General features: G+C 44.8%; 1 protein-coding gene across 2 annotated transcripts in view; it reads left to right on the forward strand.

Moving 5' to 3' along the window:
• Positions 1 to 15,851, forward strand: part of CLSPN (claspin) — a 100,476-nt gene that overhangs the window by 36,092 nt on the left and 48,533 nt on the right. For both annotated transcript variants that reach the window (XM_075195475.1, XM_075195476.1), the window contains 7 exons: positions 4,061 to 4,252; positions 4,340 to 4,509; positions 4,810 to 4,970; positions 6,377 to 6,435; positions 6,601 to 6,794; positions 13,031 to 13,194; positions 14,792 to 15,024. In XM_075195475.1, the coding sequence (XP_075051576.1) occupies positions 4,061 to 4,252; positions 4,340 to 4,509; positions 4,810 to 4,970; positions 6,377 to 6,435; positions 6,601 to 6,794; positions 13,031 to 13,194; positions 14,792 to 15,024 (1,173 nt within the window). The remainder of the gene's footprint in view (positions 1 to 4,060; positions 4,253 to 4,339; positions 4,510 to 4,809; positions 4,971 to 6,376; positions 6,436 to 6,600; positions 6,795 to 13,030; positions 13,195 to 14,791; positions 15,025 to 15,851) is intronic.

Raw genomic sequence — 15,851 nt, forward strand, 5'->3', positions numbered from 1 at the left:
CCCCTGGCTTTACATTTGAAAGAGGCATCGGGGTACCTTTATGAGGCGGCCCAGAACACAGCGTCTGTGTCCTCTATTCAGGCTGTATCTATTTCGGCAAGAAGAACGTTATGGCTGAAATCCTGGGAAGGAGATTCGGAATCAAAAAAGTCAGTTAAAACCATTCCTTTTTCAGCAGCAGGTTTGTTCGGCCCGGAATTGGATACTATGATCTCCCAGGCAACAGGGGGCAAAAGCACTTCCTTGCCGGTATTCTCTAGTAGGGGCCGGACCCCTCGGGTCAGCTCCTTTCGTCAGCCCTTTAGGGGGATCTCATTGCCTAGGGGACAGTCATTTAGAGGTAGACAACCAAATGCTCGAGGCTCCTCTGTCTGGGGTAGATCTTCGTTTGCAGCTAGGTGCCAGGACTCCAAGACCCAGGAGAAGCCTGCGTCCTGACGACCACTCTTTTCTGCCGGAGGTGGCGCCAGTGGGGGGATGTCTGTCTTTGTTTCAGGAACAGTTGGCAGCGTCCTCCCAAGACCCTTGGATTCGGGGCATTATATCAAAGGGGTACATGATAGACCTGCTGGGTCCGGTCCCACATCGTTTCTTCTTAACCCCGCTACCCCCAGATCCATCAAGAAGACAGGCAATATAGGCCTGTGTCGCCTCCCTTCTTTTTCAAAGAGTCATCTGCAGGGTCCCAGACGACGAGAAGGGACAGGGGTTTTATTCAAATCTGGTTCTGGTCAAGAAGCCGGACGGGTCCTTTCGACCCATCTTAAACCTAAAGAACCTCAATGCACACTTACGGGTGGACAGATTTCGGATGGAATCTCTGAGGTCGGCAATAAACGGCTTAGAGAAGGATCCGTGTCAACGCATGGTTTTCCTAGGGCTCATCATGGATACCAGGCAGCAAAAGGTGTTCCTGCCTGCCGAGAAGATCAGTTCAATTCGGAGTATAACATCTCAGGTCTTGTCTTCTCCCAGCCCCTCAATTCACTTGTGCATGCGGCTGCTGGAAAAGATGGTGGCCTCCTTTGAGACCATCCTTTTCGGTCGAGCTCATTCTCGATGCTTCCAGTGGGATCTGTTGACAAAATGGTCAGGATCCCACCTACACTTCGATCTCCAGAGGATCACGCTGTCTCTGAGGGCGAGAGAATCGCTCCAGTGGTGGCTGAATCAGGATCACATGGCGGTGGGCAGGTCCTTTGCTCCATGGTCATGGATCATAGTCACAACAGACGCCAGCCTGAGAGGTTGGGGAGCGGTGGTCCTGAACCTCAGGCTCCAGGGGCTCTGGTCAGTTCAGGAATCAGCCTTATCAATCAACACATTAGCGTTGAAGGAAATTCTTTTTGCCCTCCGGGGGGCCCAGACTCTTCTTCAGGGCCACCCAGTCAGAGTTCAGTCCGACAATGCCACGGCTGTGGCTTACGTCAACAGACAGGGAGAAACCAGGAATGCAGCTGCTACGCGAGTGGCAGCTGAGATATTCCTTTGGGCAGAACAGAACGTTCCAGCAATATCGGCGGTGTTCATTCCAGGAATAAAAAATTGGGAGGCCGAATACCTCAGTCGCAATGCGATGATGCCAGGGGAGTGGTCCCTCCACCCGGAAGTATTTCAGTCTCTAGTTCAGTGGTGGGGTCTTCGGGATATAGATCTCATGGCCTCCAGACACAACAAAAAAGTTCACAGGTTTTGCGCAAGGGCAAGAGACCCCTTAGCGGTTGCGGTGGACGTGATGTCCATGTCATGGGAATTCAGGTTGGGTTATCTGTTTCCCCCGATTCCCATGCTTCGAGTACTCGGACGAGTGAGGCAAGGCGGTTGGCCGGTGATTCGAATAGCTACCTCATGGCCGCGTTGAGTGTGGTACGCAGACATAATATCCATGGCGGTAGGACAGGGATATCGTCTTCCGTCACGAGACGACCTTCTTCTCCAAGGTCCCTTTCGTCACCAGAATTTACCTCGGCTCAGTTTAACGGCATGGCTGTTGAAGCCAGCCTCTGGAGAGCTAGGGGTTTTTCCCCCAGTATAGTAAACGCTATGCTGCAAGCTCGAAAACCGGTTTCGGCTCGCATCTATCATCGTATTTGGCGAGCCTATATTAGATGGTGCGAAAATAAGTCCTGTCACACATCTTCCTTTCAGCTCCCTCGTTTATTGGCTTTTTTTCAGGATGGGCTGGAAGCAGGGCTCCGTTTAGGTTCATTAAGAGTTCAGGTTTCAGCGGTTTCAGTTTTCTTTCACCTGAAGTTAGCGGACTTGCCAAACATCAGGACTTTTCTTCAGGGAGTCTTACATATTCAGCCTCCTTACGTTCCGCCGACAGCACCATGGGATCTTAACCTGGTACTGGATATGCTTAAAGGGCCTCCTTTTGAGCCATTACCTACGGCAGATTTTAGGTGTCTTACCTGGAAGGTCGTCTTTCTTTTAGCTATTGCATCTGCACGTAGGGTTTCAGAATTAGGAGCTCTGTCTTGCCGGGAACCATATCTGGTTTTCCACGAGGACAGAGCAGTGTTAAGATCCCTCCCTTCCTTTGTTCCAAAAGTAGTTTCGGCTTTCCATCTGAACCAGGAAATTGTAGTTCCGGTCTTTTCATCCACTTTCCATTCGGATCAACAGTCTATGGAAAAGTTAGATGTGGCTAGGGCTCTCCGCATTTATGTCAAAAGAACTTCTCAGATTAGACATACAGATTCTCTGTTTGTTCTTTATGATTCAAATAAGAGAGGCTGGCCAGCCTCAAAAAAGTCCATTGCAAGATGGATTACGGCAACCATTAGGCAAGATTACATAAAGGCTAACCGTCCTGTGCCAGAGAGACTTACGGCCCATTTCACCAGATCGGTAGGGGCGTCGTGGGCAGTGAGAAATGGGGCTTCTGCAGACCAGCTTTGCAGGGCAGCCACCTGGTCCTCTGTCCACACCTTTACAAAATTGTATCAGTTTAATGTATTTGCATCTGCTGATGCAAATTTCGCTCGTAGTGCTCTACGAGCGGGGCTTTCAGAGCAGTCCCACCCTTAGGGGGGCTGCTTTAGAACGTCCCCATGGTAAGCAGTGTCCCCCAGTCTGGGGGACACTGCGATCCCTCCCTTCTGCTTTTCCTCTGTATGCTCTTGGTTGATTGACCTTTTCCCCTTGGGGCTTTTTAATTAACTGACAGGAAGAGGAAGAGGCAGGGGGATTGTAGAGGGGAGGGGTCTGTCAGCAGTGCTCAAGTTAACTAGCTAGGTGCTAACTCCCGTGCTCCCCACCACAATCCATGGTAAGCAGTGTCCCCCAGACAGAATCAGAGAAACGGATTTAATAGTTTTGGAGTTAATTCAATATACTATTAGTGGTCATAACATATTGATTTTGTATATGAAACTAGTTGCTGTTTATCTGATCTAATATACTTAAGTTTGTTTTGTTCATCACTAGGTCAATGATTATGGAATAATACATTTTATTGTACATCTTTACATACCGATTGATTTTCGCATATCAGAGATAGAGATATATATATATATCTAATTTTTTTTATATATTTTTCCTTTCTGGTATTTGTTTTGCGCTGATATTTTGTTTTTGAAATCAAATGGACACTAATGTACAAGTGTAAGTAGAGGCTTAGTATGACTAGTCCGGTTTTCTATCAAGGCGGCATATGTACGGCTGGCCTTGGAACTCCCTCGAGGTGCATATTTTTGTGTTCCTTGTTTTTAGTTCTCATTCCAGAGCTACAAGTTTTTTCCCATTTCTTAGCAAATCAGAATTGAATGTCTCATAAGCCAATGGGAGCCAGCACTCATTGACAGATGTCTTGTTTACTCTGTGACGTGTGGTCTCTGAGTATCTATAACATAGGTATAGTGTGATCTCTTCCTAAACCTGCCCAACTCCATTTATTTGATTTATGGATCATTGCAGGGCCTTAATACTTGTACCTTTTTAACATCTAGCTCTGTTGTAGTAGTCACACATTTTCCAGTTCAAGTTCCTAGATTTATTTTTTTTTTGTTTCATTTGTTTTCTCTTTTAATGTTTTGTTATTCCTGTTTTGACTCAGATCTTGAAGCTCTGAAGGAGCGGTTCCTGAAACACAGTTTGCACAAAGTGAAGGCTGTGACTGAGAGAAAAGTCAACCTTAATATTGTTCGCAAAGAGACGACTGCTGATGGTAAACAGGAGCTAAAAGCAGATGTTGTACCGGTCACTGTAGATGTAGAAAACCATGACGAGAGAGTTCATGGCAAGCCAGGTAATTTGAATGATTGGTCACACATTCATGATTACATGTTCTAATTTTGCACTTGACTTTATAATGCTTGCTGTGTCTATCTCCTAGGCGAAAAGCTTCAGGTACTGAAAGCAAAACTGCAAGAAGCAATGAAGCTACGGCGCATTGAAGAGCGTCAGAAGCGTCAGGCCTTGTTTAATCTGGACAACGAGGATGGCTATGAAGACGAGGAGGAGGAAGATATGACAGATGACTCTGAAGATGAGGATAATGCAGAGGTAATGCTAAACGTCTGACGAAATATATACCGCTAACACTGTTTCATAAATGCTACTTTAAATGTTTGTCTTAATTTTAACGTCTTGTTCTGCAAATAAAAATGTATGTCTTCAAGTCACTCTTTGCTATGGTGGGTGCTAGGGTAGATGTAGATAATCTCCGGGCAGTTAACAATTTAGCAGTTTTATATAGTTTCACATTACCGTAAGATGCTGAAATAGCTTCTTTTTTTTTTTTTTTTTTTATCTCCTGAATTGGTTGAGAACAAATAAGTGTGTATTTTTCTGTGTACTCATTAGACTTTGGTATATCACCTTGGTGAAGATGGGAATAAGGAAGATGAACCCAAAGACGAGGAATTGGAGGAGAGTGGTATAACTGAAGTAATTGTCTCTGTGCCAAGACCTGTCGCTAGTGAGTCCACCTTGATGCTGTTCAAAGACAATTCTACAAAGATGGGGTAAGTTAGGATTTAGGACTTGTGATGAGGCTCACAGGCTTAACTCCTTTGCGTGTAGTGCATATATAATGCATACTAACTTAATAAATTGGTAGTCTTATTGCTCATTGCAAGCATAGCATAGTAGAAGTCATTAACAAAGCTGCAAAGATGCAGACCTGCATATTCCAGGTGCATTTCTTCCAGTTTAGCAATAAGTGTGATTTGTACTGATACCCAGTTTCCCCTCTCGCTTATTTGACTTTCATTTTTATCAGGAAAAGTCATAAGTTCTAGAACGAGAAGGTCTTGTCCACACTATATACGTTTAAAAGTGCGACTGAAGAATCCCACTTGTTCTTAGCACTGCAGAAATTAAAATCCACTACAAACCATTCTAAAAAGCACTAAATGCACCCTGTCTCCCGGATCCCGGCACCCACAAACTTTTAACTTTTGCTTATCTGTAAGAGGTGACTTCTGCAGATTTGTTCTCTGATCAAGTGTAACCACCAGAGAACTACCCTTGCACTGCAGATATCATTGAGAAGTCCAGGGATTGGGAGGATCTCGCTCAATCCTGGCTTCAGTAAACACAAGACTTACCCTCATTTGATGCATTGAGTTGTCTGTTTCTAAATATGGTCTATCCATATTATCCTTGCACATTTATGCATTTGATTCAAGATGGTGTAAAAAAAAATAATTTGGAATGGTGGATTGATGCTAAAGCAAGAATTAAATTTTCATTTAAAATAAAAAAAAAAAACACTTAAATTTTAGGTTCATTTTCTGTGCTGGGACAGTGTGTACTAGCAAATTATTATTTTTTTTTTTCTGAAGTCAGAAAGGAATAAACTGTAAGTACTGCACAAACAATTTACTGTTATTGATGTGTGACAGCCCAAAAAGTGCCAAAATAAGCTCAGTGCATGGTGGTAAAGCCTCAGTAGTGAAGGTGTTCAATGATGAGCAGGACTTCAAAGTGTATTACAACTTTTTTCACAATGCACTTTACCTTGTGGACCTACAAGGTCGCGCAGCATGGTTCTTGGAAGGGTTGGTTTCCAGAAGAGGAATGTGGGAGTGAAGGCTAACAGTTTGTGGGATTAACCAGTAATTGTAAGGATACCATTGTGTACCCAGTGATGTTTGCAATGTGTTCCAGGACTAATATGTTTGAAGCCTGCAGATGTAAAATAATGCAAATTTTTTTAAGGAATTGATGCACTATATTCTATTACATATTGGTGCAGATAATGTCATCTTTACAGTTAAGCAGCCATGTGCTTTCTGATGTACTACCAAGTCTGATTTATTTATTTTAAACATTGACATTTACATTTCCTGTTTCTGGTGAGCTTGGTTATACCCGTATTTATTTTTAGAAGCCAAATGTTAATCTAGAACTATTCTGTGTCATACAGTGACTCCATTCCTGATAAGATGGAGCATGAAGAAGGATGCAAAGAGAGTGACAAGCTAGGTAAACCCAGTGGACTGTACTTTTTGTATTTTAATAAACTATTCAAAATTGGGTTGTTTCAGTTATCTTTAACATTTTTGCTTTTTTATTAATACAGTTAAACCTTCACATGCGTTGGAAACATGAAATATTTATGTTCAATACATATCCCCTTTTTCCCTACAGCAGAGGAAGATGATTTTCTTTTACCCCTGACAAAGGACCACAGCCACAACAGCAGCTTTGAGCTTATTGGTTCTATGATTCCTTCTTACCAGCCGTTTAGTAGGACTGGACGTGGCCTGCTCCCTGGTGTGAGTGGTTTTCGTTCCCCTTCTCCAGTTCACTTCAAAGCCAACTTTCTCAGCTCTGCATCTAAGGTGAGATTAATTATTTTGATAGATTGTCTTTAAGCGCCGATAACTGTTCTAAACAAGCTTAGAATGATCACTTGTCTTGTGAAATACAGCCTTTTATCCCTCTGGCATCTAATGTCATGTAATTAACAAACCATTGTTTCTCTTTCATCCAGTCTGGGGGACACTGCTTACCATGGGTTGTGGAGGGGAGCTTGGGAGTTGGCACCTAACTAGTTAACTTTTAGTACTGCCGACAGACCCCTCCCCTCTACAATCCGCCTGCCCCCTCTTGTTCAGTTTTTTTTTAGGTGCCCAGGAGTTGGGCAGTGTTTTTTAGTACTTGGAGTAATTTTAAAAAAAAATATTTCTTTTATTTCAGTTTTGTTTTTTTTACAGGTGGCAGCGCTGGAGTGTGTTCTACTATAGAGAACACACTCACAGCTGTGCAGCGCAGGCATTCCCCTGTCAGATGAGAGCAAGCGGCTCTCACTGACAGGGACAGGAGAAAAGGAAGAAGATGGGTGCCTGATTTAGGAGTGACAAGCGGTCTCACGGACCGCTGTCACTCCTCCAGCCTCCCCGATAACCGGCGCTGCCATTACAGGCATAGAGCGCCGGTTATCGGATACTTAAGATGCCGGCGGCCATCTTTGATTTGCTCAGTCGGCGCTACGGAGAGAGGAGGAAGGGGGCTATACCAAGATCCCCCCTCATACATAGGAGGGGGGCATCAGGGTATCTTTCGCTGCAGAGACCTCACTCTTAGAGGTCTCCACTACTCTGCCACCATTACAAGAAGAATTTTTTTTTAGAAATCATGTTCTGCTGCAGAGATAGCATTACTGAAGGGGGGGGGAGCTAAAGCATAGAGTTCCCCCCTCCTTCCAGAGAGAAATGGTCTATCCCAGCCTTCTGGCGCCAAGAGAAGCTCGGGAAGAGTGAATAGAGCTGAGGGAGCAGGCACAGGACACTGCTGTTGGACTTCTCCCCTTTGTGGCCTATGGGCTAAGTATCTGATTTATTTAAACACATCTGTTTTGCTGTGCACAAACTGGGCTAGTAAGGGTTTACATTATAGTCTCCCTACTTGCCTAAATATTTATATTGTTTAAAAAATTTTCAAGTACAACTTTTATGACAAGATTAGTTGGTTACTTGTTGTTCACTCTGTTCTCTCCATACATTACACTCTCTCTCTTTCACTCTCTCTCTACTCAGCTAAATGTAACAATTAAGTCTGTGTGTTTGGTGTGCCTTCCTTTATAAAGATGACAGATAAGGGAAAGGGCCCTATAGCAAAGTATCTCACATGTTCAAAATGTCATGTAAAATTACCTTGTGGGCAGAAGGACACTTTGGCGTTCTGCTCTGTATGCGAAGCAGGGGTCCCCCCTGCGCAAACCCAGCAGATTTCAGTCCCACTGACGGAGGAGCCGGTCTCCCTGACACAGTCGGTTTCCTCCCTAGCACAGATGGTTTTTCAATCTAATCAGTTGCTATCTACTGTGGTAACTTCCGTGGCTAATAATCCTAGCACACATTTAGGCCTCCCGGCTTCCTCAGGGTCTATTGGAACGTCTATACCAGGACCTTCCTCATTACAGTCTGACCCAGCCCCTGTCTTCACAGAACCGGCGTGGTCTACAGCATTTATAAGGGGTTTGGAGAAGCTTAACCAGTTGCTTGATTCCCCAAACATCCCGCCTACTAAAAGAAAGAGGCCTAGATCTGTTAATCCCCTTATGGTCCTTTCAGACTCTGAGGAGTGTTCTGAGGATGAGGGGAAAATTTATTCCGATCCTGACCAGGTTCAACCCTTGGAACAGGAAGAAAATCCTAAATGCCAATTTATTAATGATTTGGTTTTAGCGGTTAGACAGGCGTTGGACCTCCCAGAACCGGAGGATCCTACCCCTAGAGACAGAAGTCTCTTTAAGAAGGCCAAAAAGAAGGCTAGCTGTTTTCCCCCTTCTGTACAACTTAGGGATATTGCAGAAGGAGCATGGAAACAACCTGAAAAACGGTTCTCTGTTCCCAGAAGGTTCTCTTCCCTGTATCCTTTGCAGGAGAAAGATGTGGTTCGCTGGGAGAGTATTCCCAAGGTGGATATTCCTATAGCACGATTGGCAAAACACACCTTACTTCCAGCTCCTGGTTCAGCGTCCCTTCAGGATGTCAATGACCGCAAAGTTGAATCCCAGCTGAAATCTATATTTGCGGCTGCGGGTTCTTCTTTTAGACCCACATTTGCTTCAGCTTGGGTTGCTAGAGCCATGGAAGCATGGGCAGACCAGCTGGCAGAGGCCTTGCAGGACTCCGATTTGCTCCCCCTGGCTTTACATTTGAAGGAGGCATCAGGGTACCTTTATGAGGCGGCCCAGAACACAGCGGCCGTCTGCTCTTGTATTCAGGCGACATCTATTTCAGCTAGAAGGACGCTTTTGGCTGAAATCCTGGGAAGGAGATGCGGAATCAAAAAAGTCTGTTGAAACCATTCCTTTTTCAGCAGCAGGTTTGTTCGGTCCGGAATTAGATAACTTGATCTCTCAGGCAACGGGGGGCAAAAGCACTTCCTTGCCGGTATTCTTTAGTAGGGGCCGGAACCCTCGGGTCAGCTCCTTTCGTCAGCCCTTTCGGGGGACCTCCTTGTCTAGAGGACAGTACTTTAGAAGTAGACAGCCTAATGCTCGAGGCTCCTCTTCTAGGGGGAGATCCTCGTTTTACGGCTAGGCGCCAGGCCTTCCAAGAACCAGGAGAAACCTGCGTCCTGACGACCACTCTTCTCCTGGAGGGGGCGCCAGTGGGGGGGTGTCTTCTGTCCTTGTTTCAGGAACAGTGGGCAGCGTCCTCCCAAGACTCTTGGATTCGGGGCATTATATCAAGGGGATACAGGATAGACCTGCTGGGCCCCGTACCACAGCGGTTCTTTGTAACCCCACTACCCCGAGATCCAACAAGAAGACAAGCAATACAGGATTGTGTCGCCTCTCTTCTTTCGCAAAGAGTTATCTGCAGGGTCCCAGACTACCAAAAGGGAGAGGGGTTTTATTCAAACCTGTTCCTTGTCAAGAAGCCGGACGGCTCCTTCCGACCCATCTTAAACCTAAAGGGCCTCAATGTACACTTAAAGGTGGACAGATTTCGGATGGAATCCCTGAGGTCGGTGATAAACGGCTTGGAGAAAGATCAGTTTATGGCGTCCATAGACATAAAAGACGCATACCTCCACGTTCCTATTTGGTGGGACCATCAGTCCCTCCTCAGATTCACAGTGGGATCCTCCCACTATCAGTTTCGGGCCCTCCCCTTCGGCCTCTCAACAGCGCCGAGGGTTTTCACGAAGGTGATGGCAGCGCGCCTTCACCTTCTGGGAGTTCAGGTCGTACCTTATCCGGACGACCTGCTCATCAAGTCCTCCTCAGAGAATTGCTTACGTCATCACTTGTCCCTCACTTTGGCGGTTCTTGAGGACCACGGATGGCTGATCAATTTAAAGAAATCCCAGATGGTCCCGTGTCAACGTATGGTTTTCCTAGGCCTCATCATGGACACCAGCCAGCAAAAAGTGTTCCTGCCTGTCGAGAAGATTGGTTCAATCCAAAGCATAACAGCCCAGGTCTTGTCTTCTCCCAGCCCCTCAATCCACTTGTGCATGCGGCTGCTGGGAAAGATGGTGGCCTCCTTCGAGACCATTCCCTTTGGTCGAGCTCATTCTCGATGTTTTCAGTGGGATCTGTTGAAGAAATGGTCAGGATCCCAACTACGCTCAGATCTCCAGAGGATCTCTCTATCCCCGAGGACGAGAGAATCACTCCAGTGGTGGCTGATTCAGGATCACATGTCGGTGGGCAGGTCCTTCTCTCCATGGTCATGGATCATAGTCACGACAAACGCCAGCCTGAAGGGTTGGGGGGGGGCGGTAATCCTACACCTCCGGCTCCAGGGCCTTTGGTCGGTTCAGGAATCGACCCTATCGATAAACGTGCTAGAATTGAAGGCTATTCTTTTGGCCCTCAGGGGAAGCCAGGCCCTCCTCCAGGGCCATCCTGTCAGGGTTCAGTCCGACAATGCCAGCGCCGTGGCATATGTCAACAGACGGGGAGGAACCAGGAGTGCAGCTGCAATGAAAATTGCAGCTCGAATCTTGATTTGGGCAGAACAATATGTTCCTGTAATATCGGCAGTATTCATTCCAGGAATAAAAAATTGGGAGGCCGACTACTTAAGTCTACATCGGATGATGCCAGGGGAGTGGTCACTCCATCCGGAAGTGTTCCAGTCTCTGGCTCAGAAGTGGGGTCTTCCGGATATAGATCTCATGGCCTCCAGACACAACAGAAAGGTTTACAGGTTTTGCGCAAGGAACCCCTTAGCGGTGGCAGTGGACGTAATGTCGATGTCATGGGACTTCAGGTTGGGATACCTCCCCTCCGTTTCCCATGCTTCCTCGGGTGCTCAAAGGAGTAAAACAGGGAGGTCTGCCAGTAATTCTAATTGCTCCCTCATGGCTGCGCCGAGTCTGGTACGCGGATATACTCTCAATGGCAGAAGGACCGGGGGTTCGTCTTCCGTCTCGAGATGACCTTCTGCAAAGTCCCTTCCGTTACCAGAATTTACCTTGGCTCAGTTTAACGGCATGGCTGCTGAAGCCAGCCTCTGGAGGGCTAGAAGTTTTTCCTCCAGTGTGGTGAACACTATGATGCGAGCCAGAAAGCCAGTCTCTGCTCGTATCTATCACCGAATTTGGAAAGCGTATATCAGATAGTGTGAAAATAGGTCATGTCACACGTCTTCATTTTGTCTCCCTCGTTTATTGGCTTTTCTTCAAGATGGGCTGGAAGCTGGGCTTTGCTTAGGTTCCCTAAAAGTTCAGGTTTCGGTACTTTCAGTCTTTTTTCATCTGAAATTAGCGGATTTGCCAGACATTAGGACTTTCCTTCAGGGAGTCTTACATATTCAGCCTCCCTATGTAGCGCCTACAGCACCGTGGGATCTTAACCTGGTGCTGGACATGCTTAAAGGGCCTCCCTTTGAGACATTACTTGTGACTGATTTGAAGTGGTTGACCTGGAAGGTCCTCTTTCTTCTGGCTATTGCATCTGCGAGTAGGGTTTCAGAATTAGGTGCTCTGTCTTGCAGGGAACCATACCTAGTTCTCCACGAAGACAGAGCGGTGTTAAGAACCCTCCCTTCCTTTGTTCCTAAGGTAGTTTCAGTTTTCCACCTGAACCAGGAAATTGTAGTTCCGGTCTTTTCTCCCTCTTACATTTCGGATTCAGAGTCTATGGAAAAGTTAGACGTGGTTAGGGCTCTCCGCATTTATCTTAACAGAACTTCTCAAGTGAGGTGTACTGATTCCTTGTTTGTTCTGTATGATGGCAATAAGAGAGGCTGGCCAGCCTCAAAACAGTCCATTGCAAGATGGATTACGGCTAACATTAAGCAAGCTTACATAAAGGCTAACCGTCCTGTGCCGGAGAGACTTACAGCCCATTCCACCAGATCGGTAGGGGCGTCGTGGGCAGCGAGAAATGGGGCTTCTGCAGACCAGCTTTGCTGGGCAGCCACCTGGTCCTCTGTCCACACCTTTACGAAATTTTACCAGTTTAATGTATTTGCATCTGCGGATGCAAATTTCGCTCGTAATGCTTTACGAGCGGGGCTTTCAGAGTAGTCCCACCCTTAGGGGGCTGCTTTAGAACCTCCCCATGGTAAGCAGTGTCCCCCAGACTGGATGAAAGACAAGAGGATTTATGTACTTACGTTAAATCCGTTTCTCGGATTCCGTCTGGGGGACACTGCGATCCCTCCCTTCTGCTTTTTTTCTGTGTGCTTTTGGTTGATTGGCCTTTTCTCCTTGGGGCTTTTTAATTAACTGACAGGAAGAGGAAGAGGCAGGGGGATTGTAGAGGGGAGGGGTCTGTCGGCAGTACTAAAAGTTAACTAGTTAGGTGCCAACTCCCCCAAGCTCCCCTCCACAACCCATGGTAAGCAGTTTCCCCCAGACGGAATCAGAGAAACTGATTTAACGTAAGTACATAAATCCTCTATTTTAAAGTGCCAGAGTTGATCACACCACATCTATTCCAGTGTCCATCAATTAGGACAAAAGGATTTTACATAAGTACCAAAAATTCTATTCTTGTCCTGTATACAATATTTATTAAACCCCATAAGCCTGTACACACTGCCTTAATTGTGTTGCACATTTTTGCTTTTATATGCATAAAACTAATTTGTGCATCAACTGTTCTCAGAGTTCTGGCAAGATGTCCGAACCATCTCTTCCTGTGGAAGATTCGCAGGATCTGTACAATGCCTCACCTGAGCCTAAAGCTTCCTACCTCTGTGCCGGTGTGGACTCTCAGTTCCAGTTTTCTTTGGAAGATGACACGCAGAGCCAGCTGCTGGATGCTGATGGGTAAGACTGGCATATGTTTGATACATAGTAACATAGTTGATGAGTTTAAAAAAAGACACCAGTCAATCAAGTTCAACCTATCTTGGATCTCCTGCGATCCTGCACTTATATTTGAAATTGATCCAGAGTAAGCAACCGCCAATCTGTTTCAATTGTGAAACCCCCTCCCAGGCTCAATATTGCAGTCCTAATTTTACCCTACATCCACTACTATCCTTCATTTTAATTAACGGTCGTATCCCTGGATACACTTTTCCGCTAAAAATTTGTTTAACCCTTTCTTAAACATATCGAATCTGCCATCACAATCTTCCCTGGCAATGAATTCCATATCTTGACTGCCATTACTGCAAAGAACCGCTTCCTTTGCTGGTTGTGAAATTTCCTCTCCTCTAACCTTAGGGGGTGACCGCGTGTCCTGTGTATAGTCCTTGGGATAAAAAGTTCTCATGAAAGTTCTCTGTATTGACCCTTAATGGATTTGTACATAGTAATCATTTCTCCCCTTAGACGCCTCTTTTCTAAAGTAAACATGCCTAAACTGGCTAACCTTTCCTCAAACTTAATGACTCCATACCCTTTATCAATTTTGTCGCCATTCTCTGAACCCTTTCTAGTTCCAAATTATATTTTATAGAGTGGTGCCCAGAAGTGTACTGCATATTCAAGATAAGGTCTTACCAACGATTTATACAATGGCAAAATTACATGGTCTTCCCTTGCATCTATGCCCTTTTTTATGCATGCCAATACTTTGTTTGCCCTTGCAGCTGCTGCTTGACATTGAGCACTATTGCCAAGTCTACTGTCTATGAGAACTCCCAAATCCTTTTCCATTAAAGATTCTCCTAAATTAATTCCATTTAATTTATAGATTGTGTTTTTGTTTTTGATTCCTAAATGCATAACCTTACATTTATCTATGTTAAACCTCATATTCCATTTGGCCGCCCAATCCTCCAGTTTATTTAAGTCCCTCTGAAGCTACATCTTGCTCTGATTTTATTACCTTACAAAGTTTAGTGTCATATGCAAAAATAGAAACTTTACTCTCTCAACCATCACCAAGGTCATTAATATATTAAAAAGGAGTGGTCCCAGCACGGAACCTTGAGGTACTCCACTTAAGACCTTTGACCAATTAGAAAATGTTCCATTTATCACAACTCTCTGTTCCCTATTCTCTAACCAGTTTTCGATCCAAGTACAAATGTTGATTCCTAGACCCAGTTCCCTTATTTTGTAAACCAACTTCTTGTGGCACTATATCAAAGGCCTTTGCAAAATCTAAGTAGACCACATCTACTGTGCTGCCCTGGTCTAAGTTTCCACTAACTTCCTCGTAGAAACCAATTAAATTAGTTTGACATGACTTATCCCTCACAAATCCATGTTGATTCCCACTAATAATTTTATTGCACACCAAGTAATCCTGAATACCATTCCTTAAAATACCTTCCAATAGTTTCCCCAATATTTGTCATGCTTACAGGTCTATAATTCCCTGGTTGTGATCTTGTCCCCTATGACTGACCATTTGCAATCATTGATGTATTACAGCAATTAATGGCTATGTTTTGTCTCCATGTCTCCAAAGCTTCCTAAATGTAGGTCATAACAGGAGCAAGTACAGCTCTGCCAAGCAAAGACTGGTCCTAGATTCCATGGATGAGAATGCTATGGATGCCAACATGGGAGAGTTGCTGGATCTCTGCTCAGGACAATTCAAAGGCTCACTTTCAGGCTCCAGCCAGCCTGAAGAAAATGAGGCCAAGAAAGTAGCCATGGATGAGTTGCTGGAACTGTGCTCTGGAAACTTTGTGTCACAAGGTAAAATGGATTCTTGTGAAATCTTGACATTATAAGGTATGGTTTCTATTACCATGCTCATTTATGTGCATATAAATGCTTTTGGAAGTCTACAGTGCTCTCACCCACGCTAGGTTTGTACTAGTGTTCTTAATTGGGAGGGGGGTGGGGAAGCTAGTGTGTGAGGCCTTGTGAATTGATAAAAAAATCCATTTGTGTCTTCTAGATAAATTGTACTGGTTATGTCTAGTACACCATGGAGATTCTAGAATTGCTGGTAGTAGGAAATGGCTTGCATCATACGATGGGCTGAAAGAAACATTCAGACCACCATCACTGTGTTGATCACCTGGTTAGGCAATTGGGAAGCAGACTCTGAGCCCAAATAAATGAAGACCTGTATGAATGTATTAAACACTTGTGTTCTTGTGGCATTTTCCATTGTCCCCAACCGTCCTGTTGATGGCATGGATTGGAGTTCAAATTGTGCCAGCAGTGTGTGTGTGTGTGATTTGTTTTTGTTTTGTATTTTTCATTTTCTCTAACCAAATATAGCAAATCATGTTTACAGTCTCATTGTTGAAGCAGTTTAAGTAGATAAATTAGCTGTTGGATTGTCATAATTTACTTTGCTGTTTTTAGGCTATCAAGCCTCTTGTTTTAGTATAAAACATGTATGTTAAAGGAGATGTCAGATGTGTTAATGAAGTATATTGTGGCATAGAAGCAGACTGAGTTGGCCATGGGCCCCCATGTTTATATTGATAAATAAAACAAAGTTATCGCTATTCTATACTATACACTAGTACTTATACTATAATACACTAAATTATTTATTTTCTGACGTA

The sequence above is a fragment of the Mixophyes fleayi genome, chromosome 2 (assembly GCF_038048845.1).
Source record: "Mixophyes fleayi isolate aMixFle1 chromosome 2, aMixFle1.hap1, whole genome shotgun sequence".
NCBI classification, from domain to species: Eukaryota; Metazoa; Chordata; class Amphibia; order Anura; family Limnodynastidae; genus Mixophyes; species Mixophyes fleayi.